This window comes from Grammomys surdaster, unplaced genomic scaffold (assembly GCF_004785775.1).
Source record: "Grammomys surdaster isolate TR1022 unplaced genomic scaffold, NIH_TR_1.0 97, whole genome shotgun sequence".
Classification (NCBI taxonomy): domain Eukaryota; kingdom Metazoa; phylum Chordata; class Mammalia; order Rodentia; family Muridae; genus Grammomys; species Grammomys surdaster.
This window is the reverse complement of record NW_021604576.1, coordinates 8,498,479-8,526,404: the sequence shown is the minus strand read 5'-3', so window position 1 is coordinate 8,526,404 and position 27,926 is coordinate 8,498,479. Positions and strand designations below refer to the sequence as shown.

At 41.7% G+C, this 27,926-nt stretch overlaps 1 protein-coding gene across 1 annotated transcript in view; it reads right to left on the bottom strand.

The window, feature by feature from the left end:
* Faxc (failed axon connections homolog, metaxin like GST domain containing) overlaps positions 1 to 27,657 on the bottom strand; it is a 49,219-nt gene extending 21,562 nt beyond the window's left edge. The window contains exons 1-4 of the mRNA XM_028781383.1: positions 27,392 to 27,657; positions 22,445 to 22,580; positions 13,258 to 13,454; positions 3,752 to 3,975 (exon numbers count right to left, since the gene is read on the bottom strand). Coding sequence (XP_028637216.1) covers positions 3,752 to 3,975; positions 13,258 to 13,454; positions 22,445 to 22,580; positions 27,392 to 27,657 — 823 coding nt within the window. The remainder of the gene's footprint in view (positions 1 to 3,751; positions 3,976 to 13,257; positions 13,455 to 22,444; positions 22,581 to 27,391) is intronic.
* Positions 27,658 to 27,926: the final 269 nt, after the last annotated feature.

The following is a 27,926-nucleotide window of genomic DNA, read 5'->3' as shown; positions in this document are numbered from 1 at the left end:
ACACACACACACACACACACACACACACACACACACACACACACACATTAGGTGACCACCTCCACACTTCAAAATAATAGCACTTAACTTTGGTCTACATTATGAAATATACTTTTCAAAACAGTCTTGGTTTGTGATGAGAAGGTCTGAGAACCACAAGGGCTAGAGATTTTCTATTTCTCATCACAAATGCTTTTCCATGTTATTCTTTGGTAATATTTTAACCATCTATAAATAACTTAACTGTGAACTCAGTGACCATCCAAGTATCATCTTTTTTTTACTTGAAAAACAGAAGTAGTGATTCCTTCTATCCAACAATACTATGTAACCATTCTGTAAAACTGCACCATGTTGTAATTACTTATGCTTAGGAAGGGGCTGGGAAGCTGATTCTTGACAGGACACACTACTTTGCATCATTTACCCTTCATTAAATAATCAAGATCACAAATGCTTATTGAAATAACCAATAGATATGGTTTTTACAAGTGTGCCAACCGGATATCAATAAGGACTGAAGACCAAAGAAACCCTAAGCTATTTTCAGACTCAAAAGAAATACTTCACACTAGAAAATGCACAATAAACTTTTTATTAAGCAAGTGGTGCCTTCTGGAAATCAGCTTTTCTCACTCCCATTTATAAGTCAAATTTATCAGTGAGCTCTTATCTAAGCAGGCTCTTAAAGGCATGCCTACCAATGGATGGTACAACTCAGTTTACAAACACATCTATATTTGTTTTGTTTTCTTTTCTTTTCAGTCTTTGGGGATGGAGCCCAGAGTTCTACATTGGACAAGTGCTATACCACAGAGCTACATTCTCAGACAACCAAAGACTGTTCTGTAGCCCACTTCGAGGAGAAAGCAAATAAAACATTCTTTAAACATCACTTTGGAGACCACTCCTTAATTTGAAAGTCTAAGCTCTGTCTACTTCAGGAAATGTTCTGAAGATGCCACCCTGAAATGATAAAGAGTCACTTCAAGTAAATCCATGAGGAAACTTGGGGTCACAGTTGGGTAGTAGGGAGCCATGTCAAAGACCCCAGTGCCTCAGCCCCATGAGAATGGCAAACCCTTCCCTCCTCATTTGTGAACAGATGTTGATAGGACATGCAGAAAATGTCTACCATAGCTTTGTCCTCTCACTCCATATTTAAGTCTGAAGCATTCCCACAGAGACATTCTCACCGTGATTACCTAAACCTGGGTCTTTGACTCGGCCTGCCTTCTTATTCAATCCTGTATGAGAAACACACAGAGCTTCAGGTGCTACAGCTTCTCCATCACACAGCCCAGACCACCCAGTCCCAGTTTTCCTGTATGTGCGTCTGACCTTTCTGTATTCCCTCACCATCCAGATGTGAGTTCTAGAACCCAAGCCATGCAAGCACTCAGCAGGTAGAAAATAATCTCTTGAGCCTAATGTTCCGGATTTGATCCCTGTCTCACTTCTGCCTAACAGTGTGACTCGGCCTGTGTATGCTTCCGTTTTCTCCATTATCAAATGCGTAACGTAGTTTGACTTGTCCTGGATCCCATGGTCTCTACTTCATACCTAATGGTCCCAGCTGAGGATCTCTTTGTTAATACTAGACACAGAAATACAAATCTTATTCTCATGCTGTCTTATTTTCTGTTTGTTTTTAATGTATCTATAGACTCAGCATTAACAGAACAAAAGTATAAGACAAACAGTAGGCAAAGTGGAATTTGATAAGTTTTTCTGGCATCAACTGTGATGCAGACATATAGTCACATGGTACAGAATATTTAATGATAGAAAAAATAAAATAAAAATGTGTGTATACATATATATGTGTGTGTGTTTCAAAATTATGTATAAAAGTATTAAAAGGCTAGACATCAAATGGTTAGCATCAAATAGTACTTTGGTTAGCAATTAGTTGTAAAATTATTTTGACTTGCTTTCTTTCTCTGTTCTTTTCTGAACCTTCCCAAACTTCTATAATTGACAAATTTAAAGTCAAGAAAAAAGGTTTTTGTTTCAAACAAAAACAGTTTTCCTAATTCATCATTATTCTAATGATGTTAAGTGCAAATTCCGTTTAAGTGAACTGAAGCTTACTTCAACACAAGCATTTTCACTCCTCACAACAGTGGATTTGTTGCTACTAAGTGGCAGTGAGTATTAGCTGTGACAGCAGTAGACAGAGAGGAGTCACCTATTTCCTAGACAGAGCATGTCCTGGAGAATCCATCATAGTAGTCAGAACAGCACCCAATTGAAAACAAATATGAAGTGGGACCTCCCCTTCAGACTATAGTCAACCACTGATGTCTGAAACCATAGCAAATGAGCCATGGGTGAGGGCAAACTCCCATGCTTACAAGGCTTCCAGCCTAGCCATAAGGGATGCATGGTGATGGGAACAGAGCTTAGTCACTGAGTGCTCAGAGAAAGTGTCGGTAGCCATTACCACCATCACCCTGCTCTCTAAACTTCTCCGAACAAGAAACACTTCTAGCAGAGTGATAGTCACCAATGCTCTGGTTAAGAAATCAATGTTGTTCAATTGTTCAAAAGGCTTTTAATGCCACAATCTTGGCTATAATAATGACTCTGAAACTCAACTCCTCATTTGTGGAGGTTTCTAAAATCATAAACTGGAGAGGAAGAGTAATAAATCAGAAACAGACACAGACACGCCTAAGGAAGAAGGATTCCACTAAGGGTCGGTCATCTGAGATCGAGACCACGATTTCCAGAGCAAGGCACCAAATGGAGGACTCCAGGTCTAGCAAGTATCTGGAATGTGGAACAATCAAGTCAGTGGTCAGCGTAGACCACTCTGCAATAGGGATTCTTATGTCCACAAAGCCTCCACTTCTAACATACCAGGTAGGTTTCAACCAAAAAAAAAAAAACCCACACCCCAGTTCCTCTTGGAGGCAAGGAATTTAACATGCTCTACAGTGGGAATGGTGACAGATCTGGACATCATTACCAGAAAGGGAGGACTAGTGAACAAAATCAAGTTCTGAAAATAAAACCAGAAGTCCCACTGAGTCCATTAAACAGTCCCATATCAGAGGACATGGGTTCACATCTGTGCTACTGCTTTGGACAGTCTCTTTGTGAATCATCATAGCCAAGAATCAAGCTCGCCCAGTGTAGAACTACAGCAGCCCCGGGTTATCTGTAGCCATCTGGTGAACGGAATAAATCCCCCTCACCAGCTCATGGACATTTAAGGCTCTTTGCCTCTCTAAGGAGCTCCCCAGACACAATTTAGCCCACAGTGTCCAAAAAAAAAATGCAACATCTTGGATAACACATGTTAGGAAGAAGAAAAACAAGGATACACACCAGAATGAACAGCATAAGATGGCAAGGATCAACACATGCACATGCGCACAACAGGTCAGAAGCTAGGCTGTCACCAAGTCTGTGTAAATGTTACATGAGGAAGTGCTTATAAGCAGCCTGATCTGCATATAAATAGAAGAGGTTCCTTGCTCAAAATCACCTATCCTCACAGCACAGCCAGAATCCCCTGCAGCCAAGTCCCAATGCCAAAATGTCCTCCACATGCTCTCACGGGGTCCTCCGTGGATACTCTAAAATCTAACACCAGAGATTACTCTGGGAGATTGGTTAAATGGTGGAAATGCAACCTACATGTGGGAGCAAAACCCCTAAGCAAGTTAAATTCATAAACCAGCAACACTCTACTAGTCATGCAACAGAAAGCACAGAAAATATAGAAGGTGTGGTACGTTACCCAAAAGCCCCGCTAAAGACCGCATGTCCTTCTCCATCAGCATGTAAATCTCTTCCTCCGAGAAGCGGCCAATGCCGTGGCCGTGCATCTCCCGCTTCACAATTCCTTTTGTTATGTGGCACACGACCCACCTGAGCAGGTTACTGAAGGGACCACCACCACTAAGTGACAGCATCTTCCGGGTCTCATTGAGATTGTCCACCCACTGGCAATAAGCTAACGTCCTGGAATTGTGTGGAAACAAGTTACTGCTGTGCATCAGAGATGTGTAGCTCTGCAGACACTTTCAAATGCATTGTTCAGAATGTAGTACTTTCCAGAGGAACCAAATAATCACAGTGTTTAACCTGAGTGGCAGGGATTATCACAAAAGCTCTAGCCAATGTGTAGACTTACAAACACTCAGAGAAACGACGCGTCCTGTGCTCCTGTTCAACCAAATCTTCCCAGTCACCGGCCCTCAGATTGTTCTTTCTCGTGCTCTCTTATAAAAGTAATAGCCTCTCAGGAGGCTGGCAAGTGCTATGGGGTGCACAGCAGTACCTGCAGCCAACAGGAATAGACCAGCATTCCCTTCTGGAGCTTAAGGACGGCTCCATAGGCTAAGTCCTGTGTTTCCATTTTCTAGGCTGCGTGTATTTTATGTTTCACAATGAAAAACGTTGGGTTATTTTTTTTAAGACACTCTTTTGCTTTTTGAACAGAGGTTAAGGAGAAGGTACACCTGCCTATGTGTCATAAGTGATATGCTGTGAATATGTAAATTATTTGCTTTCCAGAAAATCAACTCTCTCCCTCAGGCTGTTTGCAAGGATTTTAAGTATTCACCCAAGGAACTGTGCGGTCACTTTCCCACTGGGTGGCGCTATTGACAATCTCACCCATCTGGTGTTCGCACACAGCACATGCAGACATAGCATCCTATTGGCTGCAATGCCTGTACTTTTCCTTACTTGGTTTGAGAAACCTGCACAATCTCAAAAGTGTTTTTATAGCTAACCATGTTATTAGATATACAGTAAATGAGAAAAATGTAGCTCTGAGAATATACACATGAAATATTTTAATTTTTCCTTACAATAAAAAAAAAAAAGGACCAGTCATAAACCCTTACCCCTGATGTGGGCTGATATGTAGTAATGACCTCTTAAACATCAGAAAGGTAAAAGATATTATTAAAAACACACAGGATGATAGTAAATTGAAGCTACAAGGAAATGTTATTTTACACATTAGGAAGAAGACAAGACCTGGGTGCATCTCAGTGCTGTAAGAGTTACCAGCATGTGCCAGACCCTGGCATCTATCTCTAGCTCCACTGGAAACAAAAAGCCCTGAAATTTTTAGCATTTTATATAGTTATGCTACACTGAGACCCTCTCTACTTAAAAAAGAAAAGAAAGGAAAAAGAAAAAGAAAGAAAATATAAAGTTTTTATTCATTCTTGAATTTTTTACTAAAAAGCCCTAATTTAAATGTACTCTCCACACTACAGCCATATTTAACTCTTCCCTGTTATCTTTTAAAAAGAATACCTACCATTCTTATAGAAAGTTCTCTCTGTGTGTCTTTTTCATAAGTCTCTCAAACTATTGCAAAGTGAAGAAATGAATTTTGCTGAGACAAGGAAAAAGTACTTCACAGCAGTATTTGACTGTGCATGGGCAGTGCACATGATGAGCCTTTTGAGGTAAACTATCTCACATCCATTGCCCTGACTCCTATGCAAATGTCAATGCTACATACCCTTCGCAAGCCCTCTTTTTTATACCTGCAATAATCTAGTAATGGATTTCATATTCCATTAGAATAATGAGCACTGTGATTCTATTTACACATTATTTAAATTCATAACGAAGAAGGTTACATAACCTTTGATCATCGGGAAAACCAATAGTCTTAGGGAAAAAATTAATCCTAAGCTGAGCATAAAACAACTAACAATAGCACAGCGGAGGTTCTGAAAGCATAAAATGAGGCACATGTGACTCTAAGCTGGCAAATTCACATGAGGAGTGCTGTGTCGCCCAGTTAGATCCTGAGCATAACTGTAGGATGAACAGGAAGGAGCTCAAGAGGCACCTCCCTGAAGACACTGGCTGCCTGGACTTGCAAGAACTCCAGGAGGATGTCTGGGCTCTAGGATGCATGTGAGGAAGTTTATAAGACCTCAGATGGACGGGCCCCACAGAGCCGATCACAGGAGGCCTGAAGCCAGGCTGAGTCATTTTAATTCCAAAGTAAAGGTTAAGTGCTGGAAAGTTTCAGTCAGACAATCAGACTCATGGCAATGCTGACAGGAAGACAGGATGAGTGAGACAGACAAGAAAGGATGTTCTGTAGACCATGACAGAGAGGTGCCACACATGGAGAAATTCTGAGGTGGAAGGGTCCAGTTACCGGTGGACATTCAGGAAAGTGGCTGTCTTCTCCCAGGCTAAGCATTTATGTGGGTTTCACTAATCAATGCTGGACCACACGGAGTGGAATGGGTTTGAAGAATGAAAAGTAGGTTAACCAGATGTGCTTGAAGGTTCCAAAGATAGAAGATGTTCAGAAAATAGAAAACTCAAGAGGCAAATTTAGACTTTACATGGAGATCGAACTGGTGGGCAGGGACATATTAGTGAGTTTAAAGCTGAGAGGGAAAACGAGATTATCTAAGGACATTTCTAGAATGAGGACAATGTTAGAAAATCATAGTTCAAAGGGAAATTAGAAGATAAGAAAGGAGGTGCCATGGAGGGGAGGAGAGACACTTCATTTTCTAAGATGAAGGAAGGTGGGTCTTATAAAGGATAGAGGGTACAATCTCTTCCCTCCCCCTCCCCCAGAGCAGGAAATGCTATGCGTGTGGGGATTTGCAGAAAATACTGAGTAGCAGGTTGTAGGAGAGGTGGCTGCCTGGGCCACACAGCTCTGCACTGATGGCAGCAAATGAAAGATGTAAGGTTCTCAACCTACAGGAACAGTGTGAACACGGGGTACGAAAGAAGAACTGCTCTCAGTCCCAACTCTGAGGTGTAAGAAGCCTTGCAAACTGGTCTTTCTCTCTTCCTCCCCCTGCTCTCTGTGTATGCGTGTGCATGTCTGTGTCTATGTGTGTGTGTCCATGCACATGTTCACTATGTATACAAGTGCATGTTATAAGGACACATAAACACATGTATGCATGTGACTGTGGAAGCTAGAGGTTCCTCAGGTTCTGCCCACAAGTTTTTTCAGGCATAGTCTCTCCTGACCTAGAACTTGCCAAGTGCGGCTAGGCTGGCTGGACAGTGAGCCCCTGGGCCATGCCTGCCCCAGCCCTCCCAGCACTGGGGTTACGAGTGTGCTCCACCACACTTGCACTTGGATTTTTTTTAGGGGGGGAGGAGGTGGGCAGTAGACTCCATGTGTGCATATGCCCTGAGTCCAGAAGAAGGTATGAGATCCCTGGAGTTACAGGCGGTTGATAGTCACCAGCTATGGATGCTAGGAATAGAACTCAGGTCCTCTGGAAGAACAGCAAGCATTCTTCAGGGCTAAACCATCTCTGCAGCCCCAGCACTCAGCACTTTAAAGACATATGCAAATCAAACTCAGCTCCTTAGACCTGCAAGGCTTTGCCAGCACTTTAGTGACTGAATATCTCCCCAGCCCCTGCTCTGCATCTGATTTCTTTGCTTCTCTACTGTTCCCGTATTACAGACCAGTGTCAAATAAGGACCACAGGGCTCTTTGGTGATCAAATCCAGCAAAGTGTCAAAAGAAAACACATGTGTGGATTACATACTCTTACCTCAGCTATAACAGGCAGGGGACATGATATTTTGCATGTTTCCATGTCATTACAGACAAGGATACACCTCTCAATCACAATTCTAGAAACAGTGTGAGAGATTCCACCCCATCACTCCACCCAAACAACTCTCATCCAGGTCAAAGGTCAGAAACTTTCTCCATACCCTCTTCACTAAACTTAGCTCTCATGAACACTACAGCATCCAACACTATTAGCCTCTGTTGATACTTGCCTTTAGCTTACAATGGCTGTTTTCCCTCCCACCTTTCCCATATTCCAATGACTTTTATCTATTTTCTTCTAGTCTCCTACCTACTAAATCTACAGTCATGAGGTGATCTCATTCACACCCAGGAGTTCAGAGCAACTAAATAAATCTATACCTAATCCAGACTTCCATCCTGAGACCCATGAATCCCACATGGAAGAGTTCCAAGAAATGCAAACTATACTTCCAATACTGGATTCATTTTTGCTTACTTCACCTCACAGGCCAGAATCCCCGGAGTTATTCTTCAAGAATCCCAGGAGATTTTCTTCATGGCTCCCACCCAAGTGTGCCAAACCTATGCTCACAGGCCATGTGTTCCTCAGGATGGCTATAAATGCAGCCCAACATATTTATAGATTACAACATCATATTGCAATGTCAGAAACCCAGGACCCTGACCATATTCTGGCCCTTCTCAGTCTCCATCCCTCAGGATGGCCTCCCATAAACTGTATATTAGCTGTGCAAAAGGGCATGAGCCTCCCCACAACCCCAATTACAGACTGAACATTCATGTCCCTAAATTTCTTGTATTGAAACCAGGTGGTGTTGGGAAGCAGGCCTTCGGTGTACTTAAGTCATGAGGACAGAGCCATTGAGTAAGACCACTGCCCTTATAAAAATGATCCCATAGAGATTCTATACCCTGTTATGTGGCCTTGCTGTTAGAAGATGGTTATCTGTGGACCAGAAAACAGGACCTCATTAAACACAAAATCTGCTAAAACCTTGGCCTTGGTCTTCCTAGTCTCCAGTTCTAGTGAGATATAAACTTCTTCTAAACTGCCCAGACTGCTATTCAGTTACAGGAACCCAAATGGACTAAGACACTCCCAAAACACCTCTTTCTTGGTTCCAAACATTTACAGACACTGCTGTCTACCTGAACATCCTAATCACTACCCCGTACCATTAGCTCCTTCACCTGCCACTCCAGTGTCACATGGCTCTATTACACTACCCCTTCCTCTGGGATCTATGCCTTCATCTGTCCAGTACGTGCTTACTGCCTCCCTCAGCTCCTAAAACTCCTCCCGAACAATGACAATCATTAAGGCTTAAGGAAGGCTTTCTTATAAAGGCTCTCCAGCCTGAGAGCCACTGAAGGGTATGGGCATGGTATCTGTATACCAGTTGGCAGTCACTTCATTTGTTAAGAGTGAATTGTTGATTGAATGAAAACCAGCTTCATACTGAGTCAGTGCTGGCAGTGTGGTGTTTCTAAGGGATAGTACGTACTTGGAAAAATAGAGAGAAAAAGCCATGGTGGATGAAGCGGCTGACACTTGTCTCTTTAGCAGTCCATGGCCCCTTTATCTTCACTGGGAAGGAGCCCAGTGCACAAGGAGTCATGAATTATTAAGTGGAGTCAGCACGAAGGGTCAACTGGAAAATTAGACTACGATAAGCATTAAAGTGATTTATCGTGTGACAATCTATTTCAGAAAGTTCAGATGTTTGTTTTCTTATCACAACTAATGTGTCTAATCTCCCCTACATAAATTGTGCCAAAGATTTCAAGATTTAAAAGCTTGTGCTAACACTTCTAAAGGAAACCTAGAAAATAGGCAAAAGGCCAAGCATCATGGCCTATGCCTGTAGTAATCCCAGCACCCAGGAAACAGGCAGGAGGCTGGTGAGTTTACATAACTCACAGGACTACAGAACAGGATTCTATCTCAAGCAGAAGAGACAGCTGGTTTGGTTTGGCTTTGGTTTGGTTGCAGTGCTGAATCAAACCCAATACCTTGTGCCTGCTAAGCTGGGCATGCAACCTCTGAGCTATGTATCTCTAGTCCTTTAGTGATCATGTTTTCATGAAAATGTTTTTTCACCATAACCTAACATGAAGTCAGACCCAAGGCATAAACAAATAATAATATACAGAAAGTTACAAACTATTGAGTCTCAGAGCATGGCCTTCCAATTCAGAAGAACGCCTTTCACTGACAAGCATGGTGGTACACCTTTTAATTCCCACACTCCGAAGGCAGAGCTGGGTGGGTCTCATATGAGTTCCCAGTTAGTCAAGACTACACAGTGAGACCCTATCTCAAAAACCACCTCTCCATGTGAGGCTATACCCTTGCTGTTTTTTTAAATTAATGTTCTACTTTAAAGAGGTATGAACTAATGATGTACTTCTTCAATCATCATAAAATTTCATAAACCTTCCATACAGGAGCTCCCCCTACAGCTAAGACTGAATACAGAATGGAAAAGGTGAAATGGTTCTGTAGCTTTGTAATCAGTCATCATGGTCAGACTTCCACACAGCTTTTACACATCTTGTAAGCCATCTAAGGAAAGTTCTACATCTTCCTCAAATACTAAAATTACATCAAAAGCCAAGTTCAGGTTGGAGATGAGTTTCCATGCTACTGTGCTTGTCTAGCATGCACAAGGTCCCCAAGTTCAAATACCAGCACACAAAAGTACAAAGCTTAAAACGTATAAATTATGTGCAACCTACAAGTAGATTTGTGTGGAAAATGTTGAGTGTTGCACTTATTCTATAGTGTTGGAAGACTCTTAGGGTTTTCACTAATGGCCACAGGAGGGCAGTGTGCATCACTGAAGAAACATCGTTAGAAAATCAATTTCATTTTGGTAATTTGATTCTCTGTCTGAGAAATCCAGTTTCCAAGCATTAGATCTAACTTAAGCCCTCGGTATAAGACAAAGAAGATACGAAAAAAAAAACCCAAGCTTATTCATCTTCAATAATAGCTTTTATAATGCAAGCAGGATATAATTATATAGATTTCAAATGCAAGAAAAACCACTTTATAGCTGAGTGTGCTTATCTGAGTGGACATAAAACAAAGCTTCAAAATTATGTCATGCTACATGGTAATGTCAGCTTCCCATCACCTCTGCCTTGCAAAAAATTGTACCCAAGCATTTTTAAAGTTTCAGGCCAAAATAAAATGTACCTGAAAAAACTCAGATCATCAGATACATGGGTTAAACACTGAAGGTTGACTGACCTTCTTCTCCTTCCTCTCTTAAGTACAGTCACAACCTAAGAGCTCGATGCTTGTTACCATGTGAGAGACCCTCACAGACAACATACATTGAGGTCAGTTTCCATGCTAAAGCCAGCTTCCATTCTGCCCTCTGGGACTGGAAGAGCAGAAGGATGGAATAGGAGAATGTCACTCACTGCCTTGGGCATTTCCTTGTGAGAATGGGGATATAAATTCCCTGGTAGGTGTGGCAGGAATGAGGATCTCTGCCAAAGGGAAGAAACAGGACAAGGGATTGTTGTCCTTTTGGTACTAGAGATGAAGATGTACTGTATCTCAAAACGTCTTCCTTTTTTCTTTTTCTAATAGAAAGTGAGTTAGGGAAACAATGCTAACCTTCCAAGAGGCTACACACCACCTAAGTCGAGTAAGCTCTTGGAAGTTTCTGATCTTCCCCCTGTCCCCTCTCACTCACATCCACAGTCTACCCTACCTCCCTATTAGCTCAGGGTTAGAGAAGACAAGGGCAGAAAGGTGTTGCCTGTGAGCTTCTACCGGGGGTAAAGTTATATAAAATGATGCAGGTCCCTGACCAAAAGGCTTTGACATATGAGAATTGGGTATTGCACTGAATCCAAACTTTGTATGTATGTATGTATGTATGTATGTATGTATGTATGTATGTCCTACTACAAAAGTGTAAGAGTTACAGCCAAAATATGAATGAAAACTTAAGTTCTGCAGCTTTCTAGAAAGCTGACATTTAGCTCTCCACATCCTTGTGACAGGCACCCCATCTCTCAAAGGAGGCACAGTAAACACGATCAAAGGTGGCTTGAGGGTCAGGAGCCTGGGGCACACTCTTCATTATCCTCTGCCACTGCAGAGGTGGGTCTGTACCCCGGCAAATGGATGAGATGGGATCTTTGCCACAGCCTTTCCCAGAAGCCAATGGAGTCAGACAGTCACACATCCTAGTGTCCACTGTGACAAAGCAGAGGCCTTGCATCTCCCTCAGCCTTTCATGGAAAGGACCAGGCTCCTGCAAACAGAGTCTGCCTCTCACACACTGATCACTCTACTTTCTCCAACAAGGCACTTCCTTGGTCAGCCCTCCTTCATCTCTATAGTGAGGTGGGGAGAAGATGTGGAGTTCTGGTCAGCCCCAGGACAGACAAAAAGTACAAAAACCAAATGCAGGAAGAGAGAAATAGAGGGTCACGTGTAATCTCAGGGATAAACAGATATCCAGTTTTCTACCTAGAAAAAGGGCAGGAGGATGAAGCAGTGAGCCAAGGAGGAAGAATCCCACAGTAAGTCCCACAAGGAGATGGTCTCTGTGGTTGGAAGTGGTCAGTAAAAGCTGGATCAGCATCTGACTAAGAAACAGCCATGCCAATAAAGTGGGACTAAGGATTTCTAATTAAGTATTGAGACAAAGTAAAATCAGCAACTATTCAGAAGAAACTTCTTATCAACTCTAGTTGTATAGAGAAGGGGGTAGGCAATAGTTGAAAAGGGGAAAACTCACAAAACATATAGGTTTGCAAATCAAGACTAAGCAGATATGATCGACACAAATGGTGCTGCAGCAGCTTGTTACCACCAAAGGAAAACAGAACAACTGGTCAACCCAACTGTGCACCACTTCAAACTTGGGGACTGTGAACTGAGAATGAAGCAATCAGGGCAGAATGTTTTCTAAGGGAAGGTGACATAATCTCACAAATGTCTAAGTTATTCCACAGAGGAAGCCTATCTCTACTTAGCCTTTCATGTCTTCCTCTGGTATCTCATACACTTTCATTTTTTGTTCTTGTTTTTGTTTTCTGAGACAGGGTTTCTCTATGTAGCCCTAGCTGTCCTGAACTTGATTTGTACACCAGATTTGCCTCAACTCACGAGATCTGACTCTCTCTGCCTCCCGAGTGTGAGATTAAAGGCATATGCCAGTACTGCCCAGCATCTGATGCTCTTGTATTCAGCAGTTTGTACTGATGAGCCCCACAAATTGATACATGCCCCTCACTAAAATCCAAGAAACTGCAGCACATAGGCTGTAAAAGTTTTTTATGCATATGTGGTTGGGAAAAGATCAAAGGAAGATTATGTTATTATAAATGAAATCCAAGTTTCAGTGTGCATGATAGATGATAATTTTACTGAAGTCTGCTTACAAACAGCCAGGTTTATTGGTATAGTTGAGTGATTGTGGCTGTGACAGATAGACTCTGTGTGATACCTGTGGAGTCCTTATCTAGATACTTGGAGACAACAGGGAGATCATTGACCCTAAATCAAAGGGGGTTGTTTTGTTTTTTGTTGTGTGTTTGTTGTGTTTGTTTTTTGATAAAACCTTTGAGAAAGATGATAAGCTTAACAGAACATTTGAGGCAGTGAGTGTCAGAAATCTGATAGAGACCTTGAGCTGGCTGGGCTGTGCTTGTGGGCTGGGGGTGGGGGAGACACAGCAGGGACTCACCAGTAGAAGTGCTCTTCCACCATCTTGGTCACAGCTCTTGAGACAGCTCTTTCATGGGGGCCAAGATTTTTATTTAAGTTCACTCCAAGTTTCTCTTCCAGAAAGTCGATTATGAATTCTGTGCCAGACACTTTTTCATTATTATATTCAATCCAAGGCATTTTCCCTTGAGCAGAGAGTTTTCCACCAAAATAGTTCTAAACAGAGCATTTTAACAGAGAGAGAGAGGGAGGAAGGGAGGGAGGGAGGGAGGGAGGGAGGGAGGGAGAGAGAGAGAGAGAGAGAGAGAGAGAGAGAGAGAGAGAGAGAGAGGCAATATGTATATAAATTTCACTGATTAACAGAAACAACCATTCCAACCCAGTGCTCAAATAAACTCAGCACACTGACTCTTTAAGATCATTACTCTAGAAGGGAGAGGAAACCTTTTACCGAACATTAATGTTCCCATAGGTTCTGGCATGGACTCAAATTCTATCTAAACTAGGAAAGGAAGGGGACTGTGGGTCAAGGAATGGGAGAGAAAGGAAAGGGGTGAGTCTGAAGTGGACAAGTGTAGCTACAATGTGTAAAACTCTCCACAGAGAAAAAAAATCAGAACACAAACCACAAAGAAGCTTTCACCAATTTAGTAACCAAGTAACTTACTTGAAATCCAGTATGTTCCACCTGAATAATGCTCACTGTCACTACAGTGCGAGTAAGAGGTCCCCTAAATTATCATACTGAAGTTAAAAACAAAGAATACACAACAGATTCAATTGCAGTGTCACCTAAAGGAAATTAGCTCAGCAAGTTCTTGGGTTTTGGCCCAGAAATTAATGTCTAGTCCTAGAGGGAGTGCCCAGAACCTGTTCAGACAAACACTATTTTGATCTACAAGCATGGTAGAAGCTTACAGTGTCTCAGAAGATCTTGACCAGAAAGATCAAGTTACAGACTTTAAAATTACAATGACATTTATTCTTCAATGTGTAAAAAGTAAAGACCTGGGCCACATGAATGGAGGGATTCTGAAGAATTCCACGTCTTCAATCTCTTTTCTCAATAAATATGGTCATTTAAACCTCAAAGTTAATTGTAAGAATGGTATCCACAACTATACAGCCTAAATTAATCTGATTGTCATAAAGTCATCCTTATAGTTTATACAAATAGATAGTGCAGACATTGTTGGATAATGCAAATGCTGGCCCCTCTGAGGCCAACTGATACTCAAAACCATGGTGGGAATGTTAAATGACCAACCACTTTAAAATGTTCTGACACTGTCTTAAGTTAAGCATACACTTATCGGTTTTTTTTTAAATGTATTTTATTATTTTACATGCATAAGTTTGCAACCAATGTATGCCTGTACCATGTGCAAGCCTGGTGACAGTGGAGCCAGAAGGGGTCATTAAGATCCCCTGGAACTAGAATTGCAGTTGTGAGCCATCCTCTGGTGTAAGGAACTGAACCAGGATCTTCTAAAAGAGCTGCCTTCTCTTAACTAAAATGCCATCTCTCCAGCCCCTACCACTTTCTCCTAATCAAGCCATTTTACCCCTAAGTATTTACCCAAGGGTAAGAAAGCATACAGCCATGCAAAGACATGTAAACAAAAGTCTGGGCTAAAGGGATAGCTATGTGGTTAACAGCATGTAGTGCTCTTCCAGAGGACCCGAGTTCGGTTCTAACTGACAATATACTGTTGGAGGATATCTCAGTCAGTAAAGTGCTTGCTTTGCAAGCATGGAAACTGGAATTCAAACCGCAGTATCTACACTAAAGGACAGAAGTGAAACAGGCATCTGTAATCACATTACTGGGGAAGTAGAGAGAGGCAAATTATTGGGACTGACTGGCCAGCCAGCCCAGCCAAAATAACGAGCTCTGTGGTAGTTTGAATGCTTGGTCCTCAGTTTGAGAAGGATTAGAAGATGTGGCCTTGTTGGAGGAAGTCTGTCACTGGGGTGGGCTTTGAGGTTTCAAAAGCCTGTTAGGCCCAGTCTCTCTTTCTCTCTCTGTCTCTCTCTCTGTCTTTCTCTCTCTGTCTCTGTCTCTGTCTCTGTCTCTCTCTCTCTCTCTCTCTCTCTCTCTCTTTCTCTCTCTCTCTCTCCTAGGAAATTAGAATGCAAAGCTCTCAACCACTGCTCCAATACCATGTTTGTCTGCTTCCTGTTATGATGATTAAGAACTAACCCTCTGAAACCATAAGCAAGGCCCCAGTTATGCTTTATGAGTTACTTGGTCATGGTGTCTCTTCACAGCAGTAAAACAGTAACTAAGATACGCTTCAAGGTCAATATGAAACCATTTCTCAAACATCAAGATAGAGAGCAATAACATAAAGATAAAAATCTCAACATCAGTCTATAGCTCCCATATGCCATATACAAACAGGTACATGCATGCTGGGCAGGAATGGGGCTGTGCACCTCTAATTCCAGCACTAGAGAGGTAGAAGCAGATTTCTGTGAGTTTCAGGCAAGCATGATCTACAAACATGAGTTTCAGGCTAGCATACATACGTAAGTAGTATAGTGTAAATTCATTCTTCCTTCCTTCCTTCCTTCCTTCCTTCCTTTCTTTCTTTCTTTCCTTTCTTTCCTTTCTTTCATCCTTTCCTTTCATTCTTCTTTCCTTTCTTTCAAAAATACTAGAAAATGTAGTCTCTGGTGACAGAAGGTCTATCCATGGTTGTTGAGAATAATGAAGCAAAAGCAAAGAATTTCAAAGAAGCACATGAAAATCATAGAAGAAAATCGATCCTTTCACTGTGTTTTGGGGTTTTGTTTTGTTTATTTTCCTTTTTTATTTTTATTTTTTTATTTTTTCCCAACCTGCTTTTATACCATTTTAATTACGTGCAAGTAGGTCAGTTCTAGGTTGAGAAACTAGCAATACAATAGATGCAAATAGTCAAGGAACAAGCAAGACAATAAACACAAATAGTCAAAGAATAAACAAAGCAATAAAAAAAGTAACTCAAGCCAGATTGCCTATGCACAGTTTAGCAAAAAGGAATTTTCTCTAGTAATACATTCTATGCCAAGAACCTTTGGCTGTACACTGTTACACAGAAAGCAACCAACACAATTATACATGGCTACTACATAGATATTATCCTAATGCCAACTAAAAGAAATGTCACACTTTCTCTAAAAGTTACCAGTGTGCCTGGTGTCTGTGTAATTAGTATTCTAGAGATGTAAAATCACCACATGGGACTGCCTCTGCTGCCGATTTCTCTTGCTGCACCGGAATCCTAACTTGTCCCTTTTACATTCATCACTTCAGATGGAATCTAGCTTCAACATCGCCATCAGAAGGAGCTCTTTAAAGAGCAAATAAGGACAAATATTCTGCATCAAAATCGAGTAGTAATTAAGCACAGTAGCACATGCTTATAGCCCTGCACGTAAGAGGTGAGGCAGTGCAGACAACGTAGCTGAGTTCAAGGCTAGTCTGGGCTATATATCGAGACCTTGTCTCAAAAAAAGAAATGCTTATCACCCAACTAAGAAGACCAGAGTTTAGTTGCCCATGTAAATGCTGGATGAACATGATGGCTCACCTGTAATTCCAACCCTAGAGATGAGAGAGACAGGATCCCAAAGCAAGTTGGAGAGACTAACCAAATCAGCACATGCTGGGTTTGACTGAGATACCCTGCCTTAGTGAATTAGGTGGACAAGCAATCAAGGACGATTCTGATTATCAACCTCAGGCCTCCTGCACAAATTCTAACATGCATACATATCACGGGTACACCACAGTGCACATATGCAAACAGAACAAAATTTAAAAGCTGAGGTTATAGAGTTATAAGTCTATAGATCATTTGCCTCACATACATACACCATTGGTTGACCCTAGCACCCTTCTCTCACAAAAAACAAATTGCAACAGCAACCTACACTCACAGCATCTGGTTGATGCCACCTGCTGAGCATAGTGGCACATGATTTAATCCCAACACTCAGGAGGCAGAGGCAGGCGGATCTCTGCGAGTTCAAGGTCAGCCTGATCTACATAGTGAGTTCCAGGACAGCCAGAGCTGTACAGTGAAACCCTGTCCTGAGAAAATAAAACAAAACAAAACAAACTACAGAAATAAAACTTAAGAGATCAATTCTGGATATGATTACTCAACTATGTTTTCATAATCAATTTTTGCTTTGTAGCTAAAAAGCAGGAGACAACATCTTAGAGACAATTATAATTTACTTAGATATGACTAGATCTAAGTAGAAAACTTTGGGTATCATCATCATCATTTTGAGATGAAGTATTTTAAAGCCTAAGTGAGATTTCAAAGTCTTGGGGCTCTGCCTTGCTGTCCTGAGCACTACATTTTCAGCTCCATTGCTTGTAACTATGTAACAAAGTGAATCTCCACTGCACCCCAGAACTACCACCCGACACCTGCCACTGGCTACATTTGAAACCATTTGACTACCTTTTGTAAATTATAACACTTTAAGAAAAGCCCATGTATCTAACCTATATTGTAACTTTGTAGGAAAAACTGTCTTTACTTGGGGATATATGCATGTTAAAAAATTGTAAATGAAGTGTCTTGATTTCTGCACAGTACTTTCAAATGATGTGTTAAAAACATCTTTCTAAAAGTATATAAAAAGAGAGTGAAAGCAATGGAGATGAAATAACAACCATAAGTGAACCTGTGGGAAGGGTGAGGGTGCTCTTTATACTAGACAGAAAATCAAGCCAGAGAGTGGGAACACAAGATGGGTAAATAAGTAGAACACAGAAGTGGAGGCTGAGGACCAGAGAGGGGCTCTAGCCCTTTCCCAACACAGAAGCCACTATTGCTGATGAAAGATCTAAATAAAACGTGGACCTCTGAGAATACGACCACAAGAGAAAGGACTAACATGCTGAGTACAGGCAGCATGATGCAGAAATACTGGGTCAGACCAAATGCTTCCAGTTAGCATAATGAATATCCTCCCAAAGATAAAGGCAGAAATTAGGAAAACTGACTAAGGAGACACACTTTTTAAGAAAAGATAAAGGCCAAGTGGTGGCAACACTTAGGAGACAGAGATAGGTGGATCTCTTTGAGTTTGAAGGCCAGCCTGGTCTACAGAGTGAGTTCCAGGACAGCCAAGGTTACACAGAGAAACCCTGGAAAGAAGGGGAGGGAGACATGGAGAGGAAGAGAAGAGGGGAATAAGGGGAGAGAGAAAGGGTGAGGAGGGAAAAGTCAACCTTAGTCAACAGCTAGCCAGAAATGGTGACATGTACTTGGGAGGTAGAGGCAAGAAGAATGGTCAACCAAGGCTACAGTCTAAAAAAGAAAAGACACAACACAGGAAAACACCATGAGGGGCTGGAGAGATAGCTCAACAGTTAAAGGCATGCTGCTTTTTCAGAGAACCCAAGTTTGATTCCCACCACCCCCATTGGGCAGATCACAACTACCTGTGATCCAGTTCAAAGGAATCAGGTTCCTGTGGCATCAGCAAGCACCTGTACTCACATGTGCACACCCCTAGACACACAGGCACACAGAATTAAAAAATAAAAAAATAAAACATTAAAAATCCATCAGCATAATGGTTGCAAGAACAGAATACAGCATTGGATGCTCAACGAAATGAAAGTTCCAGGAAGCAGCAGAGAATTATAGGATAGCACAAACAAGGGACAGAAAAGCATAAGGACAAACATCTAGACAACAAGGAACAGGCATGGAGAAAAGCAAACGATTATTAAAGGAAATATTTTGAAAATATTGATGATTAGGTGCCCCAGAATAAAAATGTTTTAAGAGCTCACAGTCATACCAGCCTGGTCCAAGTAGTAGTTTGTTGTCCACCAGGACAACAAACAATAGCAAGCGCTCCCAAGAACATTCAGCACTTAGAACCCAGAATATAAACTGGTGCAGCCAATACGCAGAATGAAGCTTTCTCAAAACAGCTAGTATGTGTGCAAGCTATACTTCTGGATGTACAGCTGAAGGGATCTAAGGCAACAGTTGTATGTTTTGTTTAGTGCAGCACTGTTCCCAACAGCCAAGTTATGAAGCCAGCCTAAGTGCCCAACAATATGTGAATGATGAAAGAAATATACAGTGGAGTTTTACTGGGCTATAAAGAAGAATGAAATTATGTCACTTGCTGGGAAATTGATTCAACTGGAAATCACCATGGCAAATGAAACACGCCAGCCTCAGGAACAAGCTCACATTTTCTTACATATGCAAACACTAAGATTTAAATGTATACATGTGCATGCATCTGTGTGTCACAGGAAACTCGGAGGAGATCCTAAGTGTTGGAGAAAGAGAGGGTAATGGAATTCATGTGGCCTGAATATAGAGAAGGAGATTATTTGGGGTGATTTATTTATTTATTTATTTATTTATTTATTTATTTATTTATTTTATGTGAGTACACTGCAGCTATCTTCAGACACACCAGAAACAGGCATAAGATCCCTTTACAGGTGGTTGTGAGCCACCATGTGGTTGCTGGAAATTGAACTCAGGACCTCTGGAAGAGCTGTCAGTCCTCGAGCCCCATCTCTAAAGATTTAAAAGGCTCAACTATGTTTAATAAAAGAAAGAAAATGTTATCATATAAATCCATTGCTTTTTGTGTTGTCTTAAAAGATAAAGACACATAAAAACTCAAAAGAATTTAAAAAGAACCAGAAGAACTGGTGAGATGCCTCAGCAAGCGAAGGTGTCTGCCACCAAGCCTGATGACATAAGTTTCATCCCTAAGCTGCACATGATAGAAGGAGAAAACTGACTTACTTCAAGTTGTCCTTTGACCTTCATATGTGTCACCGTGTGCAGATGCATTATTTGCATGTGCATGAGCACACAACATAAATATAAAGGAGAAAAAGTACAGGAGATAGATAGATAGATAGATAGATAGATAGATAGATAGATAGATAGATAGTAGATAGGGAACACTCAATAGAATATTAAGATTAAAAGCCAATTCTAAAAAAATCAGAGAGAAAAAAGAATAAGATTACTGTTAAGTTTCTCAGTAGCTGCCAGCAGTTGAGAGGCAGAGGCAGGAGGATCTAGTTCAAGGACTAACTCTAGCTACTGGGTACAAATGAGTTCATGGCCAGCCTACTATACAGAGCAAGTTCCAGGCCAGGCTGGACTACATAGTGAGACTGTCTTTAAATACCACCACCAACAACAAAATTCTCAGAGGCAACATCAGAGTAAAAAAGACATTGGGGGAATAGTTTCAAAACACAAAAAGCAGAGAATTTTGGAAAGAAATTTATGAAATGTGAAACTGGGGGTGGAGGGAGCTGTTTCAGAAATGTCAAGCCATGAAGACTTACCAGGAAAATATTCATCAAGAAATTTCCCAAAGCTAGGTGCTATGGTGCATGATGCCTTTAATCTCAGCATTCAAAAGGCACAGAGGAGGGCAGATCTCTAAGATTTCAAGGCTAGCTTGTTTATATAGTGAGTTCCAAGCCAGCCAGAGCTAAAATAGTAAGGCCCTGTCTCAAGAAAGAAAGGAAGAAAGGAAGGGAAAAATAAAATAAAAATATAAGATAATCTGTGCAGGATATGTGTAGGTAAATGTGTAAATAGATTTAAAACATTTTTTACATAAATTTACCAAATGTGAAGCTGTAAGAATGCTATTTCCAGGATGCAAAGCTGTAAGATCTCAGATCCAATACAAGCAATGCACTGCCTATGAGAAGCAAATGTACAAAAGAAAGAGATAGAGAAAGATATCCCAAGCAAATAAGAACAAAGGGAGGGCTACAGAATCTACCTCACTATATGACAAATCCAATTTTAAATCATCACAAGGAAGGTGGTACCACATGCCTTTAGTCCCTGCTCTTAAGAGGCAGGGACAGGTGGATCTCAGAGGGAGGAGGATCTCTGTGAGTTGGAGGCCAGATCGAACTCGCTCTAAGGCCAGAGTGAGTTCCAGGACAGCTACACAGAGAAACCCTGACCTAAAAGAAAAAATTACACATTTGGATAGTCTCAGTAAACTGAAGGAACTGGTTATCAGAGACTATTTTCTGTGGCCATAACATCAAAAACAATTATAGAAACAGAGTTTCAGTAAACTTAGATACAGCTAGAACTTGTTAAAAAGGAAAACACAAGGGAAGAATGCTAAGCTACATAGAGTAATGACAAGAACAACAATAATGCAACTAAATATGTTAGCCATCTCCAACGTTACTGAAGGAAAAGTGGATGTCTTCAAGTACATTCATCTGATTATTCTTTTTATGAAATAATGTGTATTTCTATTTTCATCGTGAGGAAAATTTGCAAATGTAAATGGGTGTGTATTAAAAATTACCCATATTCTAATCACCAATAATTCATCATAATTAATATTCTGGAATTTTTTTCATGAAGTGAAAATACTTGCAAATTATTACATATGAATGTGTATGTATGTGCATGTACATATGGCATGTGTATTTCTTTTTCCTTCTTTTTTCTTGAATTTCTTCCTATAATTTTCTAATTTAATTTATGTATCAGTTTTTTGCCTGCTTGTATATCTATGCGCCCCATGCTTGTCTTGGTGCCTAAAGTCAGAAGAGGACATGGGATCCCCTGTAACTGAAATCACACATGATCATGAAAGACCATGTAGGTGATGGAACAGAACCAGGGTCCTCTGCAGGGGTCACAAATGCTCTTAACCACCGAACCATCTCTCCAACATCTTTTAATTGCTTCTTTAATGCTGAAATGAACAGCTGCTTCCTTGAAAGCCACTTGAGCAAAACATAGGAAAGTTAAAATCTATTCAAAGGCCAGAGCTATAGCTAGGTGGAAAAGCCCTTGTCTGGTGCACATGAGGCACTATCTTCAGGGCCCAGTACTGCCAATCTATTGTGCCCTCTAATCAACCTAAAAGAAAAGTCCCACCAGGCAGTCACACGCTTACATTTCTCACCTGCTGCTCTGTAAGCCTATCCAAACCTCCAACCAAAGAACACTTTAAAGAAATGCTATGAATCCTTCATTAAAACTGATGCAAAAAGAAGTCAATATACCCTGGAATCGTGTGCCTCTCTTACTGAGGACTGGACACTGTCACCTTCAGACCCTGCCTACTGTGATATCTACTTGTGTGACATTAACTACCCCTCTCTCTAGGTGATATTGATGCCATAAGAATAAAACATATTTGCAAACAAGTACCTGATAGGGTAGGTCGGCCATTCTTAAGTAAGTTTCCATTTTCAAACAGAAAGGAGACAAGCTGGGGACGCCATTGTTAGGTCTTGCAAACTGATGCAAAATAATAGCATCTTTGGAGTCAAGCTCTTGCTGTTTCCTGTCAAAAACCAAAGCAGAAATAAAGAATAGCCTGCATGTTAGTTTTCTGTTACCTTGGTTCTCATGAAGACCCTGTAGGATTGTATTCCTCTATGAACAAGCAGAAGTGTCTGTGATAGGCCTTACCTCATCCGGGGTTTAGAGACCAAAAGCATAGTAGACATGCGGGAGAATCTTACAAATCCTGAGATGACTATAACTCAGTGGCTCTGAGAAGTAATTACAAATCAACTTGCTTCCATTATGAGCAGCTTATGGGCAAAAGGAGTATTTAGGGGACAGGCATTTTGTGTTTACTATGTGCTCCACCTGATAGTGCATGTTTCATGGACACTGTTTTATTTAATCTTCAAAGCAACCTTATAAAGTAGATATATTACATATATTTTACGAATTGCAAATACTAGAAGGTGAGAATGGTACTTCAGGCCTTTAATCCTGGCCCTCAGGAGGCTGATACAGAAGGACCACAAGTTCATGGTCTACCTGGGCTACAGAGAATCTTGGGTATAGTGATAGTCACATTGATAGTATTCTGCAGAACCAGGACAGTGCCTACACTAGACAATACCTTGAAAGAGACCCTTCTCCATAAGATAAGGCAATAACAGAATGTGTGGGCTGCACCATGACCCACATCTCCAGGAAATCTAATACTGAAAATCCTGGTTCCTTTTCTATATTGACAATCACAAGTATTAAATAAAATAGTATCTGTGAACATTTAGTAAGAAATCAAGCATTAAAAGTGAGCAAAAATGTATTCTTACACAATTGTCTTGTTGACTTATGATTTCACCCAATCTGGCTTATACACCCCTCAGAGACCTATGACAGTTTCCACAGTTTTGGGAGCCTAGCATTTCCCAGTCAGATAAACTCTATTTTCAAGCCTTGGACCCCTCTAAACTTCCCCTCTCCAAATCCCAGTTTCATTCTACACCTACTTCTGGCCAAGCAGAAACGGCATGTCACCATCCCCACATGGTGCTCACTAGCTTCAGCCATCTCCACTTCATAAAACAAGTCCTCTTGGGGTTTACAACCAGGAGCCTACTCCATTTAAAGAGCACTGAATGACTCATTCCGACATTACACGCCAATAGAGTTAAAAAGCATTTACTACAAAACAGAGGTTTTCCATTATATGAAATGTGTGGGAGGTCAGATACTAAAATCCAGGACCCGTTTTGACAATATTAGTAGACAATACAAACTCTACACTTCACAACTGACTTTGCCCGGTAAAATAGTTCACACCACAAAGTGATGTTTTCATATAACTTAAAGAGGCAAAGGTTTAAGAACTAAAAGGCGATAGATAGGAAATCCTCTGCCCTACTGGCCAGAAGAGTCAAGTCCTAAAGATTAGTTTAGGCCCTATAACAGTCATAAAGATGCTGATCATGTAGCAACACGTGCCAGTGACTATAGACATGGCCCATAATAACCTACTTAATTCTGAGAATAGCACTCACTGTAAAGCGGGCATTGTTAGAGTTTAAATTTGGGACATCATACTAATGTTCTGTAGTAGACAGGAAACTTCAAAGTCAGAAAGTGACTTGCCCAAGAAACACCAATTTAAGACCAAGTCTGTCAGGCCAAGAATGGTGGCAGATCCCAGCCATTCAGAAGGCATAGGCAAGAAAATTGCAAGTTTAAGGCCAGCCTAGGCAGCGCAGCTAGAACATGTCAAAAAAATGAGTGAAGTGAGGATATAACTCTGTGGTAGGGTACTTGGCTTCCATGGGTGAGGCACTGGGATCAATCCCTAGTACAATCCATACACACACACACACACGCACCCTCAAAACTGACTTTCCCCAGTAAAATAATTCATACTACATGCAATAGATATATATAGATAGATAGATAGATAGATATAGATATAGATATAGATATAGATATAGATATAGATATAGATATAGATATAGATATAGATATATCAAAACATATATATCAAAAGTCAAAAGTGCATAGTTGGGTAAAGGCTGAATCAAATTTGAACCCAGAGAATCTGTTTCCACAGGCCTCCTCCTTCTACATGTCAGAACCTTCTCCCTAGTTTAAGGTCACAGGATCAGATGAATTGCTTCCTGTGCAACTTATCATAAAACAACCTTAGAAGGAGATTTGAATAAGAACACCTGCAGAGGCCAGCTGGCTAACATAATAGGAGGCTAACTAGCTCCTGGCCCTGCTCTAAGGATATCAGAGATGATCATGCCTGCATAACAGGCAAGGAGTCAGTCTTAGAGATCAGATAGGGACCCTTCAGCTCAAACGCTCAAAGTGCAAATGAGCTCCAGGTAATGAATTCATTACTTAATCATTCGGTTTACAAGCAAATTTCCAGATGCTTGAGTGAATTTAATATAGATGCCAAGCCATTTCCACTCTGGGGGAAAAAAGGATTAAGACAATAATTATTTTAAAATACAACAGTGGAAAAATACAAATATCAAAAATAATATTGTAAATAAGAAACCATGCTTCACCAAAAAAAATACATACATTGATTATACTCACTAATTAGACTTCTTATTTAACCTTATAATATTATTTTCTCATGAGATAAAGCCATAGACTAAAGCTAATCTGAGCAACAGAAAGTCCAGGCAACGTAGGTGAGACTTGACAGTTGCCAATGAACTCAGACCTTACAATATATTTTCCTCCCACACGTCAGATTTTGATTTTGTCTAAAGCAGAAGCCTAGATTTCTCAGCAAGCCTTCCCTTCTTGTACCCTCTGAAGCCTGCCTTCACTGCTCCTGTCTGCTCCGTATCTCTGTGGAAGCTGGCAGAAAGTTGAGTCTTGACCACAGGCCTCACTTCCCAGGAAGTGTGCCTGTTCTCAGTTCCCTTCCTTTCTCCCCCAACATAACACCTCAAAGTGAGCTCTTTCTCCCAAGCAGCCAGGTTCCACACTGGAACCTTGGTCTTACTCCTGTTACTGTGTGATCTTCAGCAGTTACCTGATCTCCTCCTACTCCATAATGGTAGCTGTTAAAGATAACCTGCAATCACAGACACACACGGAGTACTACTAAGTTCCCAAAAATTCAGCTGCCTTCCTTCAGTTTGTATTATAATAGAGGTTTACCAATTCATTTGTCAAGAAACAAAAGTAAACAAATATGGATCTTTTAAAAATCCCTTGATCCAAGTAAAGATCCAGAGCTGGGACTTGAAGTCACCACTATGGGAAAGAGCTAGCCTGGGCAGAGGGCTAAAGAGTATACAGGGTCCAGACCTTCAGGGCGTGGTCTATTCCAAAGTGAGCTCCCAAGGCCCTGTTATTTCTGCAAGGTCATCGAAGCCACATTTTGGATTCAAGCATATGAAGCCTTCACTCTCCACAAACTGGAGAAATGCTGGGAAGCCACACGGTACAGGGACAGTCTTCATAGGCTTCGGAGTGAAATACAGCTGAGAAACAACAGGCTACTGTTTAAAATGCTGCACAGATGTGGAGGTTCTTTATATGGACTGAAACCGGACTTGAAATAGACTTCTAAGATTTGCACCAATGGGGAGTAATCTGGATGATATCTCACTTTAAAACTTTTGTGTTTGGCTCACCTAAATTCAAGACGCTCCACTAAATAAGATGTACTAGAGTTAAAATAAACTTCTCAGTCTTCCCTTGTGTCTAAATGATATGAAAGCCAACACATTTTCTCAGACCTAAACGCTTTCTTATCCTTTCAGAACCAACAAATAGTGTGAATTCAGTAGGGCTATCACAGTGTCCTGCTGGACTTCCCGAAATCCATTAGAGGTCACCAGCCACTTTATAACGTCTAGAACTGTGCCCCACCTTCAACCTACCTTTGGAAAATATGGTAAGAATACATCCTTGCCCCTTCAAAAATACTAGCCAAAGAGAAATTCTGAGTTAATGAAAACTGCTCTGCCTCCAATAATCTCCAGAGGCTGGGGCCCCACATGCATGGAAATTTTAACCCAAAATTGGCATGCCCATTAGCCAAAGACTGTCTTGGTACCCAGTGGTATCTACCAACTACTGCACTAAAGACCTGTCTCTGGAACTAGCAGTACCAACAGGAAGGGCCCTCCATTTACTGTATTTTCAAGTCAGCTCTGAACACATTCTGCGGCAGGCAGCCATGAAACTGTTTACAGCCCGGGGAGACTCCCTGTTATGTCAAGTGCCCCATGTGCTAGCGCAGCCCTCAGATTTCCTACTGTTCACACAATAATTCCATTTAAGCCTGAAGGTGCTTACAGTTCCATACCAGATAAGCAGGTAAGCAGGTTAAGGCTGCATCAAAACTGAACAGGATTACACGAAGCTTCTGCAACTGCAGCTTCTTAATAATGTTGACATTTATGGAGAGGAATAAGAGAGAACTAACCTTTTAAGTGAAGATGGTTATTATTACCCATAAACCAATTAGGCATTTATAAAAGTGTACCTTAGTATTTCTACAGAGCTTTATTCTATTGTTACGAATGCATTGATTGCAGTTAGAATCCTTCCAATGGGCTTTAGCAGATTGTTTTGATCCATAGCACTAGTGACTCACAGCACTTTGCTTTTAGCATCGAAATGGAAGGCAAATGTTTTCTTTCCTCTCCCAATTTAATTCTCCCATCAACTCTAAACGGCCCCTCACAAGTGGGCAGGTGACCGTGAACCGCCTTAGCGGGGTGAGGATGAGAGAGGACGCTTGGACCTTTGGGCGGCGGGACGGAGAGGCTGGCTCCGGAACCCTCTTCGAGCCAGCCCTACCCGGACTAGCTGCCCCGGTCAGTGCCCGGGGCCCTCTATCCGGCTCACCTAATGACCAGGAGTTCGTGGAGCAGATACGCAGCCGCAGCCAGCAAAGCTCCCCCAGTCAAATAAAGGGTTTTCTTCCACCAGGGATCCGAGCCCAGCCCTGCCATGATCCCACCGTAATCCTGCAAAGGGAAAGCGATGATGTCCCCATAAAAGGAAAAGGGCTCCTCGGACCCGGCCCACCAGCCGGAGAAGGAGATGCTCTGGTTCCAGCTCAGGTCCACCACGCACGGCCTGGACGAAGCAAAGCCAACCCCCCAGTGCATGCTGCGCGGCTGGCTCGGGGCGCCCCTCCCAGGGCCCGCGCCGCCCGCATGGGAAGGGGCCGGCGCCCGGGCGGGCAGGCTCAGCGGTGCGCAGGGGGCGCGGGCGGAGGCGGCGGCGGAAGGGCGCGGACGGCGAGTGGAGAGCCCGGCTGGCGGAGCCCCGGGGCCCTGCGAGGCAGCGGCGGCCGCCGGCCTCCCTGGCCGAGGCCTCTCGCAAGCGCTCTTTGTGTCGGTGCGTGGAAAAGGCCACGTGATGTCATTGCTCCCCT